The sequence below is a fragment of the Chelon labrosus genome (genome assembly GCF_963514085.1).
Source record: "Chelon labrosus genome assembly, chromosome: 7".
Classification (NCBI taxonomy): domain Eukaryota; kingdom Metazoa; phylum Chordata; class Actinopteri; order Mugiliformes; family Mugilidae; genus Chelon; species Chelon labrosus.
Window position 1 is genome coordinate 199,433 of NC_140343.1, and position 14,466 is coordinate 213,898.

Genomic DNA, 14,466 nt, shown 5'->3' on the forward strand with positions numbered 1-14,466 from the left:
CTATACTGCAGTCAGCCTCCAGGGGGAGCTCCTCATGCTTTGGTTTCACTGAGCTGTAATGGTGTCCAGTCTTTCTACACCTGCTACGGGTTTCTTTCACTGACCAGTCTCCAGTCCTGAGCTGCTCATGTTCACCTGGAACCTGGATCCACACCTGAAACCATACTTGGGGCCACACCTGGAGCCACACCTGGAGCTACACCTGGAGTCACACCTGGAGCTACACCTGGAGCTTGGAGCCACACCTGGAGCTACACCTGGAGTCACACCTGGAGCCTGGAGCCACACCTGGAGCTACACCTGGAGCTTGGAGCCACACCTGGAGCTACACCTGGAGTCACACCTGGAGCCTGGAGCCACACCTGGAGCTACACCTGGAGTCACACCTGGAGCTACACCTGGAGCCTGGAGCAACACCTGGAGCTACACCTGGAGACTGGAGTTTACTGGTTTCTTGTCCTGCTGACACTTTCTAACCGACTGAGGCGTTGACTGTAAGTATGTCTGTGAAGGTTCTCAGTTATCCAGGACATGGTATGTCCAAAATATGTTTAAGAAAAGCAGCTAGAGTAAGAGAGTAGAGTTTTTTTGAGAAGATGTTTCATCTAGGCTACACCCACAGATGTTCTTATTTAAATCTCAACTTCCGAACAGTCCCTTAGAACTGAAGAAGCTACTCAGATGAGTAGAGAAACATCTTCTCAAAAAACACTCTACAAGTCCAGTTGCAGGGCGGCACAGTGGTGTGGTGGTTAGCAGCCAGAAGGTTCTGGGTTCTAATCCAGGCCGACTGGTTCCTTTCTGTGTGTAGTCTGCATGTTCTCCCTGTGTCTGCGTGGGTTCTCTCCAGGTTCTCCAGCTTCCTCCCACCGTCCAAAGACATGCTGGTTAGGTTCATTGGTGATTCTAAATTGGCCGTAGGTGTGAGTGTCTCTCTGCGTTAGCCCTGTGATAGACTGGAGACCTGTCCAGGGTGGACCCCCCTCTAGACCAATGACAGCTGGGATAGACTGGAGACCTGTCCAGGGTGGACCCCCCCTCTAGACCAATGACAGCTGGGATAGACTGGAGACCTGTCCAGGGTGGAGCCCCCTCTAGACCAATGACAGCTGGGATAGACTGGAGACCTGTCCAGGGTGGACCCCCCTCTAGACCGATGACAGCTGTGATAAACCAACATCCAGTCCAGGGTGGACCCCCCCTCTAGACCAATGACAGCTGGGATAGACTGGAGACCTGTCCAGGGTGGACCCCCCCTCTAGACCAATGACAGCTGGGATAGGCTCCAGCAGACCCCGCGACCCTTAACAGGAATAAGCGGGTACAGAAGAACGAATGAATGAATGAATGAATAAAATGATCTCAAACTCATTGATGGCACGGGTATCATTACCATGGGCGTCCACGGTAATGATACCCGACCCCTGATGCTCGGAGGTGGAGCGGTAGTGCGGTGAGCTGATGGTGGAGGAGGTGCTGGAGCAGGTGGAGGTGGTTTCAGAAGACTTCTCCCCGGAGGAGGAGGAGGAGGGCAGGAGGCCCTGCTGCTTTGACATAGCGATGACCTGCATTAGTCTCGGCTGGTTGGCAGCGCTGCGTGATGACCCCTCCACACTTGTCTTCTCCCGGATAGCGAGCCACTTGGCCCGGGTCAGGGCACTTTTAGGGGACACGGGCGGAGGACCTGCTTCAGGAATCTGTGGAGGTCTGGGAGTCGCCACAGCTTTGGCACAGACATTAGACGACAAACAGGAAAGAGGGTGAGGGCAGGAGATAGCTGAAGCTCGGCCATCGTCACGGTTTCTATGGAAACTGCTTCCTGAACCTGAAGGTGAAGGACATGTTGTGAGAAGAACAGGTTCACGTCTGTGACTGAGATCAGATCTGCAGCTTTGACCTTATTCCTTCAGTTGAACCACAAATCAGTCGAGCATCAAACCTTCATCTTCATCTTTATCTCACTACTGGACATCTCTGAACAAGGAAATTAATGCAGTCGACTGTTTAGAAAAGAGAAATGAAAAGAAAACTGGAATCAAAGAGTTTTATTTCTGTCGTCGTGGCGACCACACAGCATGCAGCATCTCTGTCTGGTTCTCTGACAGATTCTTTAGCAGCAGATTTTCTTTTACATTCAGTGGAAACCTCTCAGAGATGAACTGTGATCACATGCAACAACACACGGAGACATTAACACTCATCAGTTCTTCATATTTACAGAAACTCTCTGGTTTCATGTTTTCACAACAGAACAACCAACATCCAGTAATTCATTAAAATATTATATTACAGCTTTAAAACGTCTTCGTCCTTTAGTCAAACTGACTGAAAGACTCTAAAACTAAATCAGTGTTTCATCGGTTTAAATATTCTCACACAGACTCACGGCCTCGACCAATCAGAAAGCAGCTCACAAAACATGCTGAGAATCACTATAGCAACCAAGCGATCACAACAGAGGCTACAACACCGGCCCAGGAAACATAGAGTCAGTGTAAGAGGTTCTGGTTTTGAATCATGGATCCAGTCTGTTGTATGGCTCAGATTCTAATGCAGGGTTCTGGTTCTTGTGTGTGTGTGTGTTATTCACTTAATGAGTCGCCATGAAAACTGTCCAGCTACTTTCTTATGTCTCCGCTAAAGATCCAGACCCTGATCATTTTTCTATCTGGACCTACAGAATCACCTCCACCCACCGTGTAGTGTTGACTAGTTTAAGTTCCTAGTCCTAATCCTTGAACCTCCGTCCCTGCAAACTCTTATAATAGTTCTCCTGTTCAGTCTGGTTACGGATCTCTCGGTCTAACAGAACTAGTGCTGTCTTGCGTCTCATGGCCATCTCCCTGCGCTGAGCGTCCACTGAGAACTCCACCTGTGGATGCGATGTGGGCGGAGCCAAGCAGGGGTCAACAGTGGCGCAGGGTGAGGCGGACCGGCGTGGATGGAAGCTGCTGCCGTGGGCGGCCGAGTCTCCTCTGTTGTTGAGGTCGTAGACGTCTCGTGGGTCGCCCCCATTGGATGACCCTGCCCACTCCCACGGTGTCCCGTTCCCTGTGAGGGGTGGGGCCTGGGGAGGTGTCAGGGCTCGAACAACGGGATGGTGGGAGGCATGGGCGTCCACGGTAATGATACCCGACCCCTGATGCTCGGAGGTGGAGCGGTAGTGCGGTGAGCTGATGGTGGAGGAGGTGCTGGAGCAGGTGGAGGTGGTTTCAGAAGACTTCTCCCCGGAGGAGGAGGAGGAGGGCAGGAGGCCCTGCTGCTTTGACATAGCGATGACCTGCATTAGTCTCGGCTGGTTGGCAGCGCTGCGTGATGACCCCTCCACACTTGTCTTCTCCCGGATAGCGAGCCACTTGGCCCGGGTCAGGGCACTTTTAGGGGACACGGGCGGAGGACCTGCTTCAGGAATCTGTGGAGGTCTGGGAGTCGCCACAGCTTTGGCGCCCCCCGGAGGTGGCGTGGGGTTACGACTTGACCTTCCAGACTGCACTGCAGGCTGGAACACGGGGAGCTGAGACCCCCTATCATCGGTCCCCGCAGAGCCCACCTCAGAGCCATCCTCGCTGGCTTCACCGTCTGCCTCATCCTGGAGGCCCAGGCCTCGCATCTCCATGGACTTCTGCTTCCACTCTGACACCAGCTGTTGTGACCGCATCGGGTCCATGGGAACCTGCACAGCCTTCAGGCGCCGCTGCACTGGCTGCAAGGCCTGCACCGGTTGGACCTGTTGGATGGGTTGGACTGTATCCTCATGTCCTTCACTGGGCCCCAGCACTCCGTTAACATTCATACTAGCCCTCGGCAGCGTGTTACTAAACGTTAGCATGGTCTCTTTGCCCATGGGACTCCGGGGCGCCAGCAGCTCCACGTCTACGCTGGCCCTCTTCAGGCTCCCCATGGAGCCCTTCTCCCTCTGCAGGGGCCCCAGGCCCTCCAGCCGGTCCATGGGGGCCGGAGCAGCCGTTATCTCGTCGTTACTCTCTGAGGCAGAGGCGGGGCCCTTGTTGTAGACAGACTCGTGTCCTCGCTCTGTCAACGCTCGGAGAGGGTCCTCCTTTGGCGGTGGAGGAGGGGGGACCGGGCTGACGTCATCAGAGGACTGGAAGTTGGCAACAGCGTGAAGCGCCTGAAAGAGGAAGAGAAAAATAATTAACCAGAGCTTTTAGAATCACAGACTAAAAGTGATGGTTTATAAATAAATGAATGAATAAACATTTAAAGGTCTGGAGTTCAACATCACTGGACTCATTCCAGTCTTTATTTATCACATTGTTTTACTTTTGGAAGAGAAATGCTGCCCCGGTGTTCTTTCTTTTCTCCAATGTCTGATAAATAAAGATCTGAGTTCCACTGCGCCACTTTTTGACTCCGTCTGTTTCCGGTTTTATACTGATGCCGTTTCCTTGACAACAGAGGAGTGATGTTTCAGAGTGGAGACGCATCAACTGTTAACCTTCATCTGATAATTAGTCACTGGACTTCAGCGTTGTTCATCCTCCTGGTTTAGAGACACCTAACGGATGAGATGAGGTTCTTTCTCACCAGGTAGGCGGCAATAAACGCTCCAATGAGGAAGCCCACGTAGACGTCAATGGGATGACTGCGATGCTGCGTGATCTGAGTCAGACCGGTCAACGCCGCCACGATGGCAAATGCAAACACCAAAACCGGTTTGAGGAGCTTGGTGCTGTCTGAAATGGTGGAGTTGAAGTACATCTGAGAGGGGACACAGAAGGCAACGTGAGACATCTGAGAGGAGACACATATAGGTCTAAGGTGGTACGTTACACACATATAGGTCAAAGGTGGTACGTTACACACATATAGGTCTAAGGTGGTACGTTACACACATATAGGTTTAAGGTGGTACGTTACACACATATAGGTCTAAGGTGGTACGTTACACACATATAGGTCAAAGGTACGTTACACACATATAGGTCAAAGGTGGTACGTTACACACATATAGGTCTAAGGTGGTACGTTACACACATATAGGTCTAATTTACGTTACACACATATAGGTCTAAGGTGGTACGTTACACACATATAGGTCAAAGGTACGTTACACACATATAGGTCTAAGGTGGTACGTTACACACATATAGGTCGAAGGTGGTACGTTACACACATATAGGTCTAAGGTGGTACGTTACACACATATAGGTCTAAGGTGGTACGTTACACACATATAGGTCTAAGGTGGTACGTCACACACATATAGGTCTAAGGTGCGTTACACACATATAGGTCTAAGGCACGTTATACACATATAGGTCTAATTTACGTTACACACATATAGGTCTAATTTACGTTACACACATATAGGTCTAAGGTGGTACGTTACACACATATAGCTCTAAGGCACGTTACACACATATAGGTCAAAGGTACGTTACACACATATAGGTCTAAGGTGGTACGTTACACACATATAGGTCTAAGGTGGTACGCTACACACATATAGGTCTAAGGTACGTTACACACATATAGGTCTAAGGTGGTACGCTACACACATATAGGTCTAAGGTGGTACGCTACACACATATAGGTCTAAGGTACGTTACACACATATAGGTCTAAGGTACGTTACACACATATAGATCTAAGGTGGTACGTTACACACATATAGGTTTAAGGTGGTACGTTACACACATATAGGTCAAAGGTACGTTACACACATATAGGTCTAAGGTGGTGCGTTACACACATATAGGTCTAAGGTGGTACGTTACACACATATAGGTCTAAGGTGGTACGTTACACACATATAGGTCTAAGGTGCGTTACACACATATAGGTCTAATTTACGTTACACACATATAGGTCTAAGGTGGTACGTTACACACATATAGGTCTAAGGTACGTTACACACATATAGTTCTAAGGTACGTTACACACATATAGGTCTAAGGCACGTTACACACATATAGGTCTAAGGTACGTTACACACATATAGGTCTAAGGTGGTACGTTACACACATATAGGTCTAAGGTGGTACGTTACACACATATAGGTTTAAGGTGGTACGTTACACACATATAGGTCTAAGGTGGTACGTTACACACATATAGGTCGAAGGTGCGTTACACACATATAGGTCTAAGGCACGTTATACACATATAGGTCTAATTTACGTTACACACATATAGGTCTAAGGTGGTACGTTACACACATATAGGTCTAAGGTACGTTACACACATATAGTTCTAAGGTACGTTACACACAGATAGGTCAAAGGTACGTTACACACATATAGGTCTAAGGCACGTTACACACATATAGGTCTAAGGCGCGTTACACACATATAGGTCTAAGGTATGTTACACACATATAGGTCAAAGGTACGTTACACACATATAGGTCTAAGGTGCGTTACACACATATAGGTCTAAGGTACGTTACACACATATAGGTCAAAGGTACGTTACACACATATAGGTCTAAGGCACGTTACACACATATAGGTCTAAGGCACGTTACACACATATAGGTCTAAGGTGGTACGTTACACACATATAGGTCAAAGGTACGTTACACACATATAGGTCTAAGGTGGTACGTTACACACATATAGGTCTAAGGTGCGTTACACACATACAGGTCAAAGGTACGTTATACACATATAGGTCTAAGGTACGTTACACACATATAAGTCTAAGGCACGTTACACACATATAGGTCTAAGGCACGTTACACACATATAGGTCTAAGGTGGTACGTTACACACATATAGGTCTAAGGTACGTTACACACATATAGGTCTAAGGTGGTACGTTACACACATATAGGTCAAAGGTGGTACGTTACACACATATAGGTCAAAGGTGGTACGTTACACACATATAGGTCTAATTTACGTTACACACATATAGGTCAAAGGTACGTTATACACATAAAGGTCTAAGGTACATTACACACATATAGGTCAAAGGTACGTTACACACATATAGGTCTAATTTACGTTACACACATATAGCTCTAAGGTGGTACGTTACACACATATAGGTCTAAGGTACGTTACACACATATAGGTCTAAGGTACGTTACACACATATAGGTCTATGGTGGTACGTTACACACATATAGGTTTAAGGTGGTACGTTACACACATATAGGTCTAAGGTGGTACGTTACACACATATAGGTCTAAGGTGCGTTACACACATATAGGTCTAAGGTACGTTACACACATATAGGTCAAAGGTACGTTACACACATATAGGTCTAAGGCACGTTACACACATATAGGTCTAAGGCACGTTACACACATATAGGTCTAAGGTGGTACGTTACACACATATAGGTCAAAGGTACGTTACACACATATAGGTCTAAGGTGGTACGTTACACACATATAGGTCTAAGGTGCGTTACACACATACAGGTCAAAGGTACGTTATACACATATAGGTCTAAGGTACGTTACACACATATAGGTCTAAGGCACGTTACACACATATAGGTCTAAGGCACGTTACACACATATAGGTCTAAGGTGGTACGTTACACACATATAGGTCTAAGGTACGTTACACACATATAGGTCTAAGGTGGTACGTTACACACATATAGGTCTAAGGTACGTTACACACATATAGGTCAAAGGTGGTACGTTACACACATATAGGTCAAAGGTGGTACGTTACACACATATAGGTCTAATTTACGTTACACACATATAGGTCAAAGGTACGTTATACACATAAAGGTCTAAGGTACATTACACACATATAGGTCAAAGGTACGTTACACACATATAGGTCTAATTTACGTTACACACATATAGGTCTAAGGTGGTACGTTACACACATATAGGTCTAAGGTACGTTACACACATATAGGTCTAAGGTACGTTACACACATATAGGTCTAAGGTGGTACGTTACACACATATAGGTTTAAGGTGGTACGTTACACACATATAGGTCTAAGGTGGTACGTTACACACATATAGGTCTAAGGTACGTTACACACATATAGGTCTAAGGTACGTTACACACATATAGGTCTAAGGTGGTACGTTACACACATATAGGTTTAAGGTGGTACGTTACACACATATAGGTCTAAGGTGGTACGTTACACACATATAGGTCTAAGGTGTGTTACACACATATAGGTCTAAGGCACGTTACACACATATAGGTCTAAGGTGGTACGTTACACACATATAGGTCTAAGGTGCGTTACACACATATAGGTCTAAGGCACGTTACACACATATAGGTCTAAGGTACGTTACACACATATAGGTCTAAGGTGGTACGTTACACACATAGGTCTAAGGTACGTTACACACATATAGGTCTAAGGTACGTTACACACATATAGGTCAAAGGTACGTTACACACATATAGGTTAAAAGGTACGTTACACACATATAGGTCTAAGGTACGTTACACACATATAGGTCTAAGGCACGTTACACACATATAGGTCTAAGGTGGTACGTTACACACATATAGGTCTAAGGTGCGTTACACACATACAGGTCAAAGGTACGTTATACACATATAGGTCTAAGGTACGTTACACACATATAGGTCAAAGGTACGTTACACACATATAGGTCTAATTTACGTTACACACATATAGGTCTAAGGTGGTACGTTACACACATATAGGTCTAAGGTGGTACGTTACACACATATAGGTCTAAGGTACGTTACACACATATAGGTCTAAGGTACGTTACACACATATAGGTCTAAGGTGGTACGTTACACACATATAGGTTTAAGGTGGTACGTTACACACATATAGGTCTAAGGTGGTACGTTACACACATATAGGTCTAAGGTGTGTTACACACATATAGGTCTAAGGCACGTTACACACATATAGGTCTAAGGTGGTACGTTACACACATATAGGTCTAAGGTGCGTTACACACATATAGGTCTAAGGCACGTTACACACATATAGGTCTAAGGTACGTTACACACATATAGGTCTAAGGTGGTACGTTACACACATATAGGTCTAAGGTACGTTACACACATATAGGTCTAAGGTACGTTACACACATATAGGTCAAAGGTACGTTACACACATATAGGTTAAAAGGTACGTTACACACATATAGGTCTAAGGTACGTTACACACATATAGGTCTAAGGCACGTTACACACATATAGGTCTAAGGTGGTACGTTACACACATATAGGTCTAAGGTGCGTTACACACATACAGGTCAAAGGTACGTTATACACATATAGGTCTAAGGTACGTTACACACATATAGGTCAAAGGTACGTTACACACATATAGGTCTAATTTACGTTACACACATATAGGTCTAAGGTGGTACGTTACACACATATAGGTCTAAGGTGGTACGTTACACACATATTGGTCTAAGGCACGTTACACACATATAGGTCTAAGGTACGTTACACACATATAGGTCTAAGGTGCGTTACACACATATAGGTCAAAGGTACGTTACACACATATAGGTCTAATTTACGTTACACACATATAGGTATAAGGTACGTTACACACATATAGGTCTAAGGTGGTACGTTACACACATATAGGTCTAAGGTGGTACGTTACACACATATAGGTCTAAGGTGGTACGTTACACACATATAGGTCTAAGGTACGTTACACACATATAGCTCTAAGGCACGTTACACACATATAGGTCTAAGGCACGTTACACACATATAGGTCTAAGGTACGTTACACACATATAGCTCTAAGGTACGCTACACACATATAGCTCTAAGGCACGTTACACACATATAGCTCTAAGGTACGTTACACACATATAGGTCTAAGGTACGATACACACATATAGGTTTAAGGTACGTTACACACATATAGCTCTAAGGCACGTTACACACATATAGGTCTAAGGCACGTTACACACATATAGCTCTAAGGTACGTTACACACATATAGGTCTAAGGCACGTTACACACATATAGGTTTAAGGTACGTTACACACATATAGGTCTAAGGCACGTTACACACATATAGCTCTAAGGCACGTTACACACATATAGGTCTAAGGCACGTTACACACATATAGCTCTAAGGCACGTTACACACATATAGGTTTAAGGTACGTTACACACATATAGGTCTAAGGTGGTGCGATGAGAGACAAGAGCCAATTAATAAGGTCACTCGCCACCAAGTGGTCAGGGGTGTGAATTGCAATCTGTCAAAATGACGGATGGCCTTCGGATTTTTCCGTCACATTTAAAAAACAACGGTCAATGACGGAAAATATTCGGTTAGCACGACCCCTGATTAAGACATACGATACAAGTGTGTACAACCATTATATTGACAGCATACAGAGAGCTAGCCACGAGCCAATAACACGAGCCTCACCCAGTTTGTACAAAATTGCGTAATTCGAGGTGAAATACGTAATTTCAGCGACTTCAATTATACAAATGATCAAAATGACTGGAAACATAATGAAATTAGATTTATGTCACAGACCCATGGACAAATAGTATAATTTATATTATCGTCATTACTTTTCATGACAAACTAAAGTTTCATCTCAACACACCATTAACAACCATCTTTATGACAGGAAGTGGTTTTGTTTTTGTCACACTTACAGAAACATAAACGGCGGCGAAGGCCGACAGCGTTGCATGCTGGGAAGGAAATGTCTTCCTGCCAAGAGAGAGAAAATTTCATTCAGCAATCAGTTGGCAACACAACAACAACACAAACGGGAAGTACGGTGAACACCTCGCTGCCATGATGGCGTGCTGGTCGTGACCCGAGCAGATGTCTTTAGTGATGTAGGCGTTTCTGTCACATGACGCGCCGGCCAGCGTGTAGTTTGGTTTACAGACGGTCAGGAAGAACGGGGCATGGTAACCTGTCGACAGCTGGATGATGTCGGTCAGCAGCGCTGTCGCACACAGGCCGAACACATGCACACCTGAAGAGAGACAGAGAGACAGGTGAGACGTCCACACCTGGAGAGAGAAAGACATGTGAGACATCAACACCTGGAGAGAGACATCAACACTTGGAGAGAGACAGACATGTGAGACGTCAACACCTGGTGTTGAGACGTCAACACCTGGAGAGAGACAGACAGGTGAGACGTCAACACCTGGAGAGAGAAAGACATGTGAGACATCAACACCTGGTGTTGAGACGTCAGCACCTGGAGAGAGACAGCCAGGTGAGACGTCAACACCTGGTGTTGAGACGTCAACACCTGGAGAGAGACAGACATGTGAGACGTCAACACCTGGAGAGAGACAGACATGTGAGACGTCAACACCTGGAGAGAGAAAGACATGTGAGACATCAACACTTGGAGAAGAGACAGACATGTGAGACGTCAACACCTGGTGTTGAGACGTCAACACCTGGAGAGAGACATCAACACCTGGAGAGAGACAGACATGTGAGACGTCAACACCTGGTGTTGAGACGTCAACACCTGGAGAGAGACAGACAGGTGAGACATCAACACCTGGAGAGAGACAGACATGTGAGACGTCAACACCTGGAGAGAGACAGACATGTGAGACGTCAATATGTGCTGCACGTATCTCAGGTATCTCTTTTAGGTGTGTCACAGGTGTTTCTCAATGTGTCAGGTGTTTCTCAGGTGTCTTGTGTGTCTCAGGTATGTCTCAGATGTATCTCAGGTGTCTAAGGTGTCTCAGGAGTGTCTTAGGTGTGTCTCAGTGTATCTCAGGTGTGTCTCATACCTACGTAGCGGACCGTCCTCCTCAGGAAGGAGTTGAAGTTGCATCCTCCTGCATTAATGCTTCCTTCCGCTCTGCGGAGCTTCAGTCTGGACTGGAGGCAGTAGATCACTCCTTCAACCAGCATGATCTGGTACAAAACAAATGCACCCTGTTGAAGGTTTAGCACCGGCAGACACAAAGACCAACCAACCAAGATCAGAGGTTTCAGCTGTTTCCTCTTTTAGTTTTATTATATAATGAAGGTGTTACCGAGGCGGCTGGGCCGGCGAAGGCCAGGCTCAGCAGCATCAGCAGTGGGATCAGCTCGTCTCCTCCGTCCACGTACGGCATGCTGAGGTCTCTGTCGTGGCAACGGAATCCCACCTGAGCCGGCTGCACCACGTCCGTCAGCTCCAGGAAGTACAGAGACACCATAGAAGAAGCCACGATGGGCAACTGCACAGCAACACAAACAAGAGCAACCAAGTCAACACGTTTCTACTCAACCAGAGTCACTGATCTGATCAAGTTGGTTCAAAATGATCTCTGCAGCTTCACTGGTCAACATGTGGAGTCTACAGACTGTTTCCATAGAAACAAGCAGTTCATTGTCTATCAAACAGTCAGCTCTGAGGACCATTAACAACTTCCTGTTTGGAGACAGGAAGTTGAAATGAAATAGGTCAGAGGTCATGTGACTGATTGAAGCTTCCTCTCACCTCCACGAAGTAGAAACATGGCAGCAGAGTCAGACTGTCCTTGGGAGGCTTCTTCTTCATCTTCTCAGAAGAGGAGGAACTTATCATCATCATCATCCTCATCAATCTGTCAAACAAACAGGATCTTTAACGAAGTTTATAACAAAGAGATAAAAAGACAGAGACACATTAAAACTAAAAGCAGCTCAACAGCTGGAGAACTAAGTCTGTTCAGGCCAAACATCAACATCCACCCTGATCTGGTCTCTGGTGTCCGGGTTAAACAGGTCCAGGTGTGAACACTGATCTGGTCTCTAGAGTCCAGGTTAAACAGGTCCAGGTGTGAACACTGATCTGGTCTCTGGTGTCCAGGTGTGAACACTGATCTGGTCTCTAGAGTCCAGGTTAAACAGGTCCAGGTGTGAACACTGATCTGGTCTCTGGAGTCCAGGTTAAACAGGTCCAGGTGTGAACACTGATCTGGTCTCTAGAGTCCAGGTTAAACAGGTCCAGGTGTGAACACTGATCTGGTCTCTAGTGTCCAGGTTAAACAGGTCCAGGTGTGAACACTGATCTGGTCTCTGGAGTCCAGGTTAAACAGGTCCAGGTGTGAACACTGATCTGGTCTCTAGTGTCCAGGTTAAACAGGTCCAGGTGTGAACACTGATCTGGTCTCTGGAGTCCAGGTTAAACAGGTCCAGGTGTGAACACTGATCTGGTCTCTGGTGTCCAGGTGTGAACACTGATCTGGTCTCTAGAGTCCAGGTTAAACAGGTCCAGGTGTGAACACTGATCTGGTCTCTAGTATCCAGGTTAAACAGGTCCAGGTGTGAACACTGATCTGGTCTCTGGAGTCCAGGTTAAACAGGTCCAGGTGTGAACACTGATCTGGTCTCTGGTGTCCAGGTGTGAACACTGATCTGGTCTCTAGAGTCCAGGTTAAACAGGTCCAGGTGTGAACACTGATCTGGTCTCTGGTGTCCAGGTTAAACAGGTCCAGGTGTGAACACTGATCTGGTCTCTAGTGTCTAGGTTAAACAGGTCCAGGTGTGAACACTGATCTAGTCTCTAGTGTCCAGGTTAAACAGTTCCAGGTGTGAACACTGATCTGGTCTCTAGAGTCCAGGTTACCGGTCCAGGTGTGAACACTGATCTGGTCTCTAGAGTCCAGGTTAAACAGGTCCAGGTGTGAACACTGATCTGGGGCCTCATGTACGAATGTTGCTTAAGTACAAAAACGTTACGTAAGTACTCGCTCACGTAAAAGTTCAGATGTATCAAGAGTGAAATGTCCGGGAATTTTGTACGTCCCTACGCCAACGACGTGGCTGGCGTAAGTAGGGGGCAGCCGTGGCCTACTGGTTAGCGCTTTGGGCTTGTGACCGGAGGGTTGCCGGTTCGAACCCCCGACCGGTAGAAAGCGGCTGAAGTGCCCTTGAGCAAGGCACCTAACCCCTCACTGCTCCCCGAGCGCCGCTGTAGCATGGCAGCTCACTGCTCCGGGTTAGTGTGTGCTTCACCTCACTGTGTGCTTTGTGTTCACTAATTCACGGATGGGATAAATGCAGAGACCAAATTCCTTGTATACACAAGTATACTTGGCCGAGAGACACTTAAACTTAATCTTAATCTTAGGATTCTACAGATATCGATCCTTTGGCGACACTTAGAGGTGATGATGCCGGGAAACTGTCATCAATGTGAAAACTATTACTCCGACCGATCGGGACTGTGCCGGTCGACCCTGAGCAGATCCATGCAAGCAGTGTGGGACGGAATTATCCTCATGTCAGCCAGGTATATCAAATACCCACAATGCATCTGAACAGGTCAACATTAAAGAGCAATCTGCAGTGAGAGACGGTTTTCTGACTGTAATCAGAGCTAACGACTGCACACACATTGCTATAAAAGCGCCATCGCATGAATTTGTAAATGTCAACAGGAAACATTTTCATTCGATCAGTGTGCAGATCATACGTGATGCGCAAATGCAAGTAAACATTGTGGCAGCGTGTCAAAGAACACATTTTACGCATCTCCACTCCAGTGAGTAGCGTCTCCAATTCTATTTCTG

The 14,466-nt window shown here is 46.4% G+C and overlaps 1 protein-coding gene across 1 annotated transcript; it reads right to left on the reverse strand.

Moving 5' to 3' along the window:
• Positions 1-2,728: 2,728 nt before the first annotated feature.
• On the reverse strand, positions 2,729-12,832 carry plppr3b (phospholipid phosphatase related 3b; the record flags this gene model as incomplete). Its single annotated transcript, XM_084547498.1, has 7 exons — positions 12,411-12,832; positions 11,962-12,147; positions 11,713-11,839; positions 10,730-10,925; positions 10,594-10,651; positions 4,546-4,719; positions 2,729-4,129 (listed from the first exon to the last, which is right to left on the reverse strand). Exons 1-7 carry the CDS (start codon positions 12,510-12,512, stop codon positions 2,729-2,731), a joined length of 2,244 nt encoding a protein of 747 aa, XP_084403624.1. The 5' UTR covers positions 12,513-12,832.
• Between the last annotated feature and the right edge of the window lie 1,634 nt (positions 12,833-14,466).